Genomic DNA, 12,935 nt, shown 5'->3' with positions numbered 1-12,935 from the left:
AGTGTGGGGAATATGTCAAAATAACTATAACCAATTTCCCAAACACATCATTACTCACACTAGCTTTTCCATCTTTATCACCATCAATGGACATGTAAAAATGAATATTTAACTATTCGGGGATCTTCAGACATTTCAAAAGTTTCCACCATATGGGACTTTGCCGCCAATTGTAAATGGTGTCCTTTACCTCCTCATAGATCAACCCATCACTTTTTTACTAAATCTTTTTCTTGCATTTTGCTTTTTATAAAAAGTTGTATGTCTTCAATTATTTATTCAAAATTATTACTCATGTTTGACTTATAGAAAATAGCAGGCAATAGTTAAATATTCATTTTTACATGTCCATTGATGGTGATAAAGATGGAAAAGCTAGTGTGAGTAATGATGTGTTTGGGAAATTGGTTATAGTTATATATAAAATAGTGACATCTATAAAATCAATTTGTGCAATAATCACATTCATATATATATATACAGAGATTAAAAAGTATAAAAAAACAAAAGTAAAAGATGAGTCTTGGCTTGTGCATTATGTATTAGACTTTACATGGGCCAAAGGTAATCAGGTGATAAACAATCCAATATGTTTAGAATCGGACAAACAAATGTGCAAACTAAAAACAAGTAAAAAAAATAAGTAAAAAATGCTATGAATAGTGTGTACGCATAGACCTGAGAATCATAATCTGTAAATTAATTTTTTTATTTTTGTTACATTTGTACCCCGCACTTTCCCACTCAGTGGCAGGCTCTATGCGGCGGGCAATGGAGCGTTAAGTGACTTGCCCAGAGTCACAAGGAGCTGCCTGTGCCCGAAGTGGGAATCGAACTCAGCTCCTCAGTTCCCCAGGACCAAAGTCCACCAGCCTAACCACTAGGCCACTCCTCCACTGTTGCTACTATTTGAGATTCTACATGGAATGTTGCTATTCCACTAGCAACATTCCATGTAGAGGTCGGCCCTTGCAGATCACCAATGTGGCCGCGCAGGCTTCTGCTTCTGTGAGTCTGCACCGTGCATGTAGCCCCGTGCAGGACGTAAGGCGTCAGAAACAGATGATCACACAACGAAGGCGCTGGAGTCAACCGGCGCTGAAGAAGACTCTTCGGCTGGCGGGGATTGGGGACCCCCGCCAGCAAACAAGGTACCTGATGCGGCGGGGGGGGGGGGGGGGGGGGGGCAGCGGCGGCAGCAGCAGGGGGGGTCAAATGTAGAGAGGGCCAGGGCGTAATCTGTGGGGGCCCATGCCCCCGTGGCCCCACGTAGCTACGCCCCTGTATAGCACATAGCAATATGCAGTTAGTGAGAGATAACGGGTTTGAAATATTCAATAAGCGAAAGATAGCAGGTTTGCAATAAACAGGATGCTTTTTCCATGAGGAGTGGAGAACAGGTTCGTTCGACATAAGCTTGAGGTGTGGTCATCATAGCGACCCTGTGTGTTTAATTCCCTGGCACCAGCCTCGATACTCACATAGGTAGACTGACAGAGATTTGTTTCGGTGTCGAATACCAAGAAGATCATGCTTTCCGGGACTTCCCTTCGTTTGGCCAGGATCCGAAGAATCAGAACATTTGAAGCTTCTGACACAAATCCTTCCAAGGCTTTCCAGGGGTATGAGGTGGTGCGATGTTTTACAAGCTGGGGAGCAAATTGTTAGTTTTAAACATTTTTTTATTGAACAATCAATAAAACATTACAACCATGAAATTGTGTGTCATGTTCATTTCCCCCCCATTACAGAGTGTCTCTTCTCCTTTTTACAAAAACAATGTCATTTCCCCAAGTACATTGATCTCCCAAACTAGCTCCCATCACCAGAGCAATAATACAACAAATCTAATGATGGGGATGATCCGGCCCCTCAATCCTGTCCCCAGCTAATACAATAGACTCATATGGGCCGTATTCTGCGAGTATATTAACATCTCTCCACCAAATAAACGAGAATTCTTACATCTATTACTATCCATCTCTCAAATGTCATTGACCAATCAAATTCTTAAAATTGTCAATTTCTTCCCCCCTCTCGCCCCCCCCTCTCCTTAGGGAGCAAATTGTTAAAAAAACAAACAGTTTAAAGGTTTTTCTCTTGTGACTATTGGAATCATTCCACTATTTATAAAACAATGTTCACCGAGTACATTGCACTTCTGAGTATTTCATAACTGCTGTAACACCCTAAGGAAGTGTTCTGCCCTCCGTTTACATGTGTGCATGTTACATTCTTCAGAAAAATCTGCAATAAAGTGGAGAACTCGAACGCCCCACGGGAAAACACAAAGAAACAGGTAAAAGTGGGATGTTTTGACCAAGGAAAACCAAATCCTGGAAACAATGTCTTAAAGACTTCTTTATTGATGAAAAGACTCGACACAACTGTTGTGTTTCGGCCCACAGGCCTGCATCAGGAGTCTGGCGACAGGGAACTTGGATCAATATGATCTTGTGATCAGTAGCTTCAGAGTGTTCAGATGGTGTCACCTCCAGGTGAAGAAATCAATAAGCAGGTCTGGGATATTCCCTTTTCAACTGATAAAAAAAACCTTGCTGACGTGGCCACGTTTCACCCTCAGGCTGCGTCAGGGGTAAAAAAAACTAATAGGGGCAGTGCCTCTGGACAGGGTCTTTATCACCTTCTGCACCTCAAGGGCATGAAAAGAACCATTAAGATGGGCGCATGCATCCTCAGAGAGCCTTGGTAGACCTGAGTCCTCCACATAGTCCCGAATCGGTGGCCCAAGTTCCTCAACCGAGGAAGAGTACAATGTTATGAAATAGAGAAGATCTGTGCGACCTCCTCCAATTTATGGGTGCGAGTGCCAGGGGCCTCACCAAAGTAGGAATGAAGAAAGAAGCCACCCACATCCCTGGTTTAATGACAAACTACTACGCGACCGCACCTGGAGTATTGTGTTCAGTACTGGTCTCCGTATCTCAAAAAAGATATAGTAGAATTGGAAAAGGTACAGCGAAGGGCGACGAAAATGATAGTGGGGATGGGACGACTTTCCTATGAAGAGAGGCTGAGAAGGCTAGGGCTTTTCAGCTTGGAGAAGAGACGGCTGAGGGGAGATATGATAGAAGTGTATAAAATAATGAGTGGAATGGATCGGGTGGATGTGAAGCGACTGTTCACGCTATCCAAAAATACTAGGACTAGAGGGCATGAGTTGAAGCTACAGTGTGGTAAATTTAAAACGAATCGGAGAAAAGTTTTCTTCACCCAACGTGTAATTAGACTCTGGAATTCGTTGCCGGAGAACGTGGTACGGGCGGTTAGCTTGACGGAGTTTAAAAAGGGGTTAGATAGATTCCTAAAGGACAAGTCCATAGACCGCTATTAAATGGACTTGGAAAAATTCCGCATTTTTAGGTATAACTTGTCTGGAATGTTTTTACGTTTGGGGAGCGTGCCAGGTGCCCTTGACCTGGATTGGCCACTGTCGGTGACAGGATGCTGGGCTAGATGGACCTTTGGTCTTTCCCAGTATGGCACTACTTATGTACTTATGTACTTATGTAGGAAACTCAAAAGAGCATAGGCCAAAAATAAAACAGATGCAAACAAATCCATATGGAGAAAAGCCATAAGAACAGACACAAACAGCATAAAGTAAGCAAAAGCAGAACACTACAGTACATATACGAACCTCGATCACACCAATACGAAAAAAATATTCAAACTCATGAACAAACTACTGAAAACCCAGAACATATTGGCAACAACTCAAACACCACCAACTGCAGACAAGCTTGAACAATACTTCAAAACCAAAATAACAAACACAAGATCAAACCTTGCAAAACCACAAGTAAACATCACAAACTACCTACAGGACTGCGAAACCCATGGCAACCACACCGCAGCAGACAGAATATGGACCACGTTCAAATCACCACAACTAGGCACAAGTAAAGACACTACTGACAAAATACGCACATGCATACTGCCAACTTGGCAAATGCCCCAACCCACCAGACTGGTTCGTCAAGTACTTCACCAAACACATCACATACATGTTTGAAAGAGATCAATTTGTAACAAAGGCGACATTGTACTCACACCCATCTCCAAAAACACTACCAGCAAGATCAGTGATATCACAAATTATAGGCCAGTAGCCTCAATACCACTACTGACCAAAACGATGGGTTTTGCCAGGTTCTTGGGGCCTGGATTGGCCGCTGTCGGAGACAGAGTGCTGGGCTTGATGGACCTTTGGTCTTTTCCCAGCGTGGCAATGTTTATGTACTTATGTACAGCAACTAACAGAATACTTGACAAAATTCTCAATTCTTCATAAATTCCAATCAGGTTTCAGACCACAACACAGCACTGAGATGGTCATAACCACCCTGATAACGACATTCAGAAACATAATATGCCAAGGACAAAACATATTACTACTACAATTTAACATGTCAAGTGTGTTCGACCTAGTATACCACACCACACTAATGACGCTGCGCGACTATATAGGAATCAGCGGTGCAGTGACAACATAGTTCAATGGCTTCCTACTGACCAGATCCTACATCGTAAAGATATCCAACCAAACATCAGCCTCATGGATCTCTGAGAGCGGGGTACCATAGGGATCGCCAATATCACCAATACTGTTCAGTGCAATGATGGTGCCACTCGAAAAAAAACTGGAATTAATGGGTTTTAACCCATTTATATATGCACTAGTAAAAAAGGCCCGTTTCCAAAACAAATGAAACGGGCGCTAGCATGTGGTTTTTTGTTTTTTTTTTCTTTTTCTGTTTGATATTAAGGAATATATTTTTTTTTAAAAAGGAAAAGAGTTTTTTTTTTAAGTTGTAAAGTCTGTATGAGTGTTTGTGGTTTTGAGGGGGGTTGTGGGTGTCTGTGGGTGTGTGTGCCATTTTGTGGGGGGGTGTTTGTGGGGTAGGGTTGTTCTGTATGAGTGTTTGTGTTTTTGGGGGGGGGGGATTATGGGAGTCTGTGGGTGTTTGTAAGAGAGAGATGTAGGTTTTTACTGTTTCAGTTCTTGTATTAAGGGGGTTGGGGGAGGGAGTGTGTGTGTATGAGTGTGAAAGCAAGATGTTGTCTGTCCATGGCAGTGTGTGGCATTTTGGGTGGTGGGCAGTTTGGTTGTATGTATGTGTGTTAGTGAGTGATGCTGATTGTCCATATTAGATGTGGGGTTTTTTTGTGGCTGGTAGGAGGTGATTCTCTGCGTGTGAGTGTGATACTGTAGATCCCCTATGGGTGAGGTTTAGAGCAGATGGTAAGAGTATACAATCACGGTTTAAAGGCCCCGCCCCACAATCAACACTCACCAATTGAGGAAATACAGATAAAAATCAAGGAAATTCTATATTGGATATAGTGTGCAACTTAAGATGTTAGTAAATGAATTTTCCTTGATGATGGTTCAAGTTTTACTAAGTGATGACATTATGACACACTAAACTTGAAATTTAAATAATTTATTATGAAAAATGTTTATGTAAATTCAATATATAATTGTACTAATTTCATTGATAAAACAAATGTTTCGTTGTATCAAAATAACAAATATAAAAGGTTTGTGTTCACTTCAGAACAAACAGTAAAACATTTATAATCTACAACATTTTTTCTCTCAGAAGATGTGTACATATTCAATAAATTGACTACCATCTACGGACATCCTCCATCTTTCAAATCAGATAAGTTATACCGTTGTTTAAGTTCTATATTCCTAAAAATTTACTTTAAACAGAAAGTTCTACTGAAGAAATTGATTCTTTTTTATCCATTTTCCTCTTTAAGGATATAACCTCCTCCACGTGGATATGCATACACTTCGCTACCTTCAGGTAAGTAATTTTAGTCTCTTAATCACTGTAGGTGTTTGTACTTAGCGGTTTGTTTTGTAGACCTTTCTTGCATGGGGTTAACTTTGGTCTTTCTTTAACGTTGGTGCACTTGTTGTTTGGTTGCCAGGACTTTGATTCAACGATACCAGGGAGCAGGAACCCGGAACTTTTTAGTACCTACTACTCTATGCTTATAAAAAAAATCAAAAAGGCAAAACCCTATCCCTGTATAATTCATCAAATTAATTCCTCTTTTGCTATAATTTTAAACTCATTTCCCTATATGATTGTGCAACTTATTTCCCTAACTAGCTCCCCAAGTAAAGAAAAATATAATTAATTCAGCCCTATTCTGATCCCTCCCTCAAATAATGTTCCCCAGAATTTCAAATGGTCTCAGCAAAACAATTTCTTTATGACCAAACTTACTGAGAATACTAAACACCACCAGAGGTCTTAAAATCCTCTGTCCAGAACTTCTCACAGCAGCTCTGAATTCCCTGAAACTTTTAACCAATATAATTACTTTTCCTCTTTCCAAAGTAATTTAATTTAGCATATGCAGGGTTTTTCTCTCATAAGTTTTTCACAAAAACCCTATTTAAGCTTGACAGCAAGGAATGTGCACTTAAATTGTCACCTTAGTCATGTGCACATAGTGTGCCCAATTATTACATGAACAAGCTTTCCCAGGTTACCAAACTGTTAATGCTTGTCTGAATTATTGGCTTATTTTAAGGTTAAAGCTTTCACCTTAGCACTCAGCTTCAGTCACCACTCTAAAAGCCATAAAACAACGCGAGAGGCTTTTAAAAATTAGTTAACTACTTCAAGTCACACTCTTACCACACATACAGCTCTTAAATTTTACTTAATCAATTTCTGAATGGTGATTCTCTTACCATCTGCTCTAAACCTCACCCATAGGGGATCTACAATACAGTAATCTTAATTCAGCAGGGCACTCTGATGTGATATTTGTAGGCACTTGTATTTTTGTTGAAACCAGAGGGATCCGTTGCAGGCAGGCAGTAGGAGTAGATATGGGTTTTTTTCGAGTGTGGAATGTGGATGGTGTTCTGTAGAGGGGGACGGGGCTGAGGGCGCATGTGTCTGGAGGTCTCCTTGTAGGCACTGAATTCAGCTGGGCACTCAGGTGGGCTGTGATCCATTTTTTTAGGGGGGGGTTGGGCGCCGGAGGTTTCCGTTTGGGTGGTTTTTTGGGGGGGGGGTTGGTTTGGTGTTCTGTAGGGGGGCGGGGCTGAGGGCGCATGAGTTTGGAAGTCTCTGTTGTAGGCACTGAACGCCGGCTTGGAGACTCACCGCATGAACAGCTTGCACAGTAAGGTCCGCGATGTAGTGGTTGTTTAGTGGCGTTCTTCGTCCGCGCTTTCCTCGCGGTTGGTCCCCGTGCTGGTAGCTACCCCCTCCTCAGGAAGGGGCGGGACTCGTGTGTGTTTGGTTTTTTTTTTCCTGAATGCCGCTGCATTTTCTTCGCTGTCCCACTCCTGCTCCTCTGCAGCACCGGCCCCATTCAAAGGGTTGGTGGTTTCTAAGTCCATGTGAATGTTTGGGAGGTGGAACCGTACTTTGTTTGCATCACCTGAGGCACAGCCAATCAGCAGCGCGTGGGCGGGGCAAACACTGATGTTCAAAAAGTGGTCTCTACCGCCTCACTTTAGAACGTTGGGAAAGTGAGGCTTCATTAGAATGTTGGAGGTGTGTTTTATATAGAGAGATATGCAGATGACATCACAATATCACAAGCATACAAGACAAAATAAAAAAAAGGATTGGACCTCATGGAAGAATGGCCAACAACTTTCAAACTCAAACTAAACAGAGACAAAACCAAATTCCCAGTACTATCCAGGCCACACAACCCCACATCCTATGAAAAATTCACAATCAACCAACAAACACACCACATCGAAACACAACTTAAGATACTAGGAATCATTCTCGATAAACATCTAACTCTGAACAATCAAATATCAGCAGTAATATCAAAATGCTTCAGAACACTATGGAAATCGAGAAGAATAAGAGACTATTTCCCTAGACAATCAGTCTGGATACTGGTCCAATCAACAATGCTATCGCAACTAGACAACTGCAACGCAGCATATACAGGATGCAAGGAAAACACACTAAAATCGCTGCAAAAAGTCCAAAACACAGCAGCAAGACTGATCTTCAAGAAATCAAAATACGAAAGAGCTACACCATTGCCTGAAACACTACATTGGCTACCAGTCAAGGCAAGAATATTTTTCAAAGCGAGCCCCCTAATCTTCAAGATACTATTCGGAATGGCACCCGAATATATGCTTAACATGACTGAACTATCCTCAAGAAATGCCAGCCCTGAAAACAGAAACTACCTACTCCTACATCTACCCAACTGCAAAAACACCATCTACAAAACTATTTACACAGCAGGATTTAGCTACCAGGGTTCCAAATGGTGGAACTCGATACAAAAACCATAAGAAGCATAAACAATCTCCTCCAATTCAGAAAAGAATTGAAAACCTAACTCTTCAAAAACTTCTAAAGCTAATCACAAAGATATCGTCGCCTTCCTTTCAAATCTACCTCTTCAAAAACTGTGTGAATAAACACCACCAAAACACGACAACTACCTTTTCCTCTTCAAATCTATGAAGGACCACACGAACTACAGATGCCCTCTCAACATTACACACTATTGTAACTCCACCAAAATGTAAATTGTAACCCACTTTGAACCGAAATTTGTTTTTCAATAATAGGGGGATCCAAGAACGCATACATAAATAAAATAAACATATTTCTTGCATTCAGCATTTTGTAGAGGCTGGAGAAAATAGAATTCAACTCTTTCTTCTACACACTGATGAGGACATCCAGAGTGAAGTCTATGTAAAACATTAAACATTCTACAAACTATAATACAACATAATTGCTATTTTGAGTGACATTTCATTTAAAATTCAGTACAAAAACAGTTTATATAAGAGTTACACAGTTTTAAATATTTTGTTCAGAAGTCACCCAGAAATACTGTAATAGGACTTTTGCCCCTTCCTCGTCCCCTTTCTCCCCTTCTTCTCCTGTTCCTCCCACAGGTTTGGCCACAGTTCACCACTTCCCCTCCATAGGTTCAAGCCCTTGAGTTTCTCTCACTCCAACCAGCCTGATCTCACAATTTTCTCTCTTGGCACCTCCAGTTTCCTCTCTCCAGCCTCCTTCAGCTATCTGTTCTCTCTCTCCCTTGTAATCCCCCTCCTCCACACACAATGTCACCCTCACCGCTCCCCTGTCTAGGTCCCATCAATCATTCTCACTCTGCCCCCACCCCCCCCCCCCAGTCCCTATCCAACTGCTCCCCTTCCACAGACAGGATCCTCTTCAGCCCTCGCTCTCTCCCCTGCATTGAACCTTTTCTCTTCCAAACGCTGATCCTTAGCTCCCTTCTCCCACCCTCACCTCAGCTCTCTCCCCCACCCCCAGGTTGACCGCAGTCCCTCCTCCATACTTGTTTGTGCAGGCCTGGAATTGTTGCCATTTCTCACTGCTGGTGAAGCTGCAGGCCTCTTTTTTTTTTTTTTTAGTTTTAAACAATTTTATTGATGACCTATCACAAACAATTCAATATTCATACGCTATGTTCAAGATACATCAGGAAACAAATGAACAACTTGTGTTGAACAAAAGAAAGATTTGTTGAATAAAAGTATGAAAAATGCGGAGTGGAAGGCTCCATGATTACAACAAGCTGTTTTAACACTAACCCTCCTGAGGCATGAGAAATTTGACGGACATTAAACATTAGCCAAAGGCAGGCTCCAAAAAGTCTGTGGGATAGAAGGTAGGGGGGTAATAGAAAGCAGATGTTCTGCACATGATTAACAGTTTGTGGTATTCAGAGACTTGCACAGGGATGTTGTATAGTCAGATGCCAAAGAAAGCTATATAAGACCAATGAGAGATCTGTGCCTTTAAGCATTCTCTGACTGCTTTGTCTGAACATGCTTCCTGCATACCTCATAAAAGGTATGCAGTACAATTGTAAATAAACTTTTTATATTAAATCGTCTAGTCTTCTCTTCACTTGTAATCATAACATAGAGGTAGCCATCACTTTTCTCTTTAGCTTCCTCCCTCCCTACTCCCAGCTACCCCCCCCCCCCCGTCTGCCCTTCCTTACCCCTCTAATATTCCTCCCCCCTGTAACCTCCCTCCCCCCTTTGTCCACCCCCCTTCCAGGCAGCTACATATCTCCAATAGCCCAGGGAAATTGACCTATTCACTATCTAAAACCAGTAGCTAACTTCGCTGGGTCCAAGCTCAGTCGATTAAGGATGGAACTTCGGGCCCTAGGATTAAGTAGAATTTACGCTGTGTTTTGGGTTTATAATATGAATCTCGCAGCTCCATTAGTAGCAACGCATGCCACCTGTTGCGCCATTGCCAAAACGATGGTGCCTCTAAATGTATCCAGTTAACTAAAATGCATTTTTTTCCCACGAGATATGCTTTAAAGATTAGCAGGTTATGACTAACGGTACCTTTCCCCTTCAGTAAGTCGACCCCCAAAAGGGCCGTTTCCGGTGTCAATGTCACCCTCCGCCCCAGGATTTCGCCTAAGAACTTCGCTATTTGCTCCCAGTAAGCGGATATCACTGCACGAGCCCACATAGCATGATAATAGTTATGATTGGGATCTCCACACCTACCACAAGCCGATGATTCCGCCCTACTCATTTGATATAATCTCGACAATGAAGTGTATGCCCTGTAAATACTTCTTCCTTGGCATTCCCTCAATTCCGCGCTACTAATCCGTCCCCTGATCTGCCTCAAGCTGCTCCATAATACGTCTATACTAATCTGTTTCTGTATATCTGCCGTCCACTTCCTGGCCAACTTTTCGAGATTCTTTGGTGGTCTACTCATTAATAGCCTTTTGTGCAACATTGAGATAGAAGCTGGATCAGTTGTTGGCGTATCAAAAAGTTCGTCAAATTTGGAGGTCACATCAACTTCCAAAAAGTGTGTAGGCAGCGTGAGAATGTAGTGAGAAACCTGTTTAAAGGCGTATGTATCTGCCCATGTATTAGAATTGAGATTCAAGGAGTCCATGGATTTAAGGCGCCCATCCTTGTCTACAAAGTCCTCCACCATGTGAAGTCCTTTATCACCCCAGCTCCGGATACGTTTATTCTCTAACCCTGGTTTAAAGTTTCCGTTACCTCTAATGGGTAGCAACCTACTAACTCCCATGTGTCTATTACTACAATTTGTTTCTTCTGGACTTCCAGGACCATCCTGAGCTATAATCACGTCCTGTGCAACTAATCCACTGGTGGGTGGGCCGTCCGCCCACCAGCCTGCCCGTTTGTCCAGAAATCTGGACAAACGGGCAGATTGGCAAAACCCGCCCGGTTGCCCGGACATGTCCTCAAAAAAGAGTACATGTCCGGGTAAATCCGGACATATGGTAACCCTACCTAGAGGGGACAAAAGTCTCATTTATCCAAGCCCTGCAGTGTCACCAGCAGCTCCCACACTGCACTGCCTCTCCTGACACCACTCTGCAGAACAGATTTCTGGGATCTGGAGGCATACCTCCCCTTCTGTGATGAATCTCTCCACGATCAGTTTATCTCCTTGTTTCACCATGTGGGTCTTCTTGTCCAATAGCTGGTTTTTCATCTGCAAAGGAGAAGACAGAGCACAAGGCAAACTCTCTCAATGACACATAACTGCAATACAGAAGTTCAGCTAAAGAAAGTTCCTGGTGTCTTCCACACAGAGGGAGATGTAATAAGTCACACAGTCCTTTAGAGCAGCAGTTTACTTTTGATTTTCACATACTGAACTTTCTTCAGATGCAGTTAGGGTTTTAGCACGGACAGTAAAACCATCACACTAAAGGAGAGCATGTTCAGCATACAAATCGCATGCAAGCCTGGGGAATTGTTCCAGATGTTGAACACAGAGCTGGATGTTGGCAAGGTCTTTTTTTTACTTTCCCTTTAGCACAGAATCTTTACTTTGGCTTGGGACTGAATTAAAAGATCCTACAGGGCAGCAGGGTCATCTGAGGTGGAGTGTAGCACTTCACCTCAGAGGACTTGTGGCTCATGTGGGCCTGATAGCGACCCCACCCTCGAGGAACTTCACCTCAGAGGACTTGTGGCCCATGTGGACCTGACAGCGACCCCACCCTCCAGGAACTTCACCTCAGAGGGCTTGTGGCCCATGTGGGCCTGACAGCGACCCCACCCTCCAGGAACTTCACCTCAGAGGACTTGTGGCCCTAACAGCGACCCCACAAACTTCACCTCAGAGGACTTGTGGCCCATGTGAGCCTGACAGCGACCCTACCCTTGAGGAACTTCATCTCAGAGGACTTGTGGCTCTGACAGCGACCCCACCCTCAAGGAACTTCACCTCAGAGGACTTGTGGCCCATGTGGACCTGACAGCGACCCCACCCTCGAGGAACTTCACCTCAGATGACTTATGGCCCATGTGGGACTGACAACGACCCCTCCCTCAAGGAACTTCACCTCAGAGGACTTGTGGCCCATGTGGGACTGACAAAGCCCCCACCCTCGAGGAACTTCGCCTCAGAGGACTTGTGGCCCATGTGAGCCTGACAGCGACCCTACCCTTTCGGAACTTCATCTCAGAGGACTTGTGGCCCTGACAGCGACCCCACCCTCAAGGAACTTCACCTCAGAGGACTTGTGGCCCTGACAGCGACCCCACCCTCAAGGAACTTCACCTCAGAGGACTTGTGGCCCATGTGGGACTGACAACGACCCCACCCTCAAGGAACTTCACCTCAGAGTACTTGTGGCCCATGTGGGACTGACAACGACCCCACCCTCAAGGAACTTCACCTCAGAGGACTTGTGGCCCATGTGGAAAAACGGTTGAACCTTATGATATAGTATGTCAGTATCCTTAAGGGGAATTCTGAGCATAAGATTTAACATTTTTCTGTGGAGCTCCGAGCTAACTTTTGTATTGCTTCCCTCCCCGTCCCGTCCCCCAACAATCTGGTATCTCTCTCTCCACTTTACTGTCCCATCCTCCCCCA

The 12,935-nt window shown here is 43.5% G+C and overlaps 1 protein-coding gene across 1 annotated transcript in view; it reads right to left on the bottom strand.

Annotated features, from left to right (window-relative positions):
• Positions 1 to 12,935, bottom strand: part of LOC115475147 (ciliogenesis-associated TTC17-interacting protein-like) — a 102,224-nt gene that overhangs the window by 15,995 nt on the left and 73,294 nt on the right. The window contains exons 8-9 of the mRNA XM_030210887.1: positions 11,454 to 11,540; positions 1,482 to 1,649 (exon numbers count right to left, since the gene is read on the bottom strand). Of these exons, the coding sequence (XP_030066747.1) occupies positions 1,482 to 1,649; positions 11,454 to 11,540 (255 nt within the window). The remainder of the gene's footprint in view (positions 1 to 1,481; positions 1,650 to 11,453; positions 11,541 to 12,935) is intronic.

Source organism: Microcaecilia unicolor, chromosome 7 (assembly GCF_901765095.1).
Source record: "Microcaecilia unicolor chromosome 7, aMicUni1.1, whole genome shotgun sequence".
NCBI lineage: Eukaryota > Metazoa > Chordata > Amphibia > Gymnophiona > Siphonopidae > Microcaecilia > Microcaecilia unicolor.
This window is presented reverse-complemented; position numbering and strand designations above follow the sequence as displayed.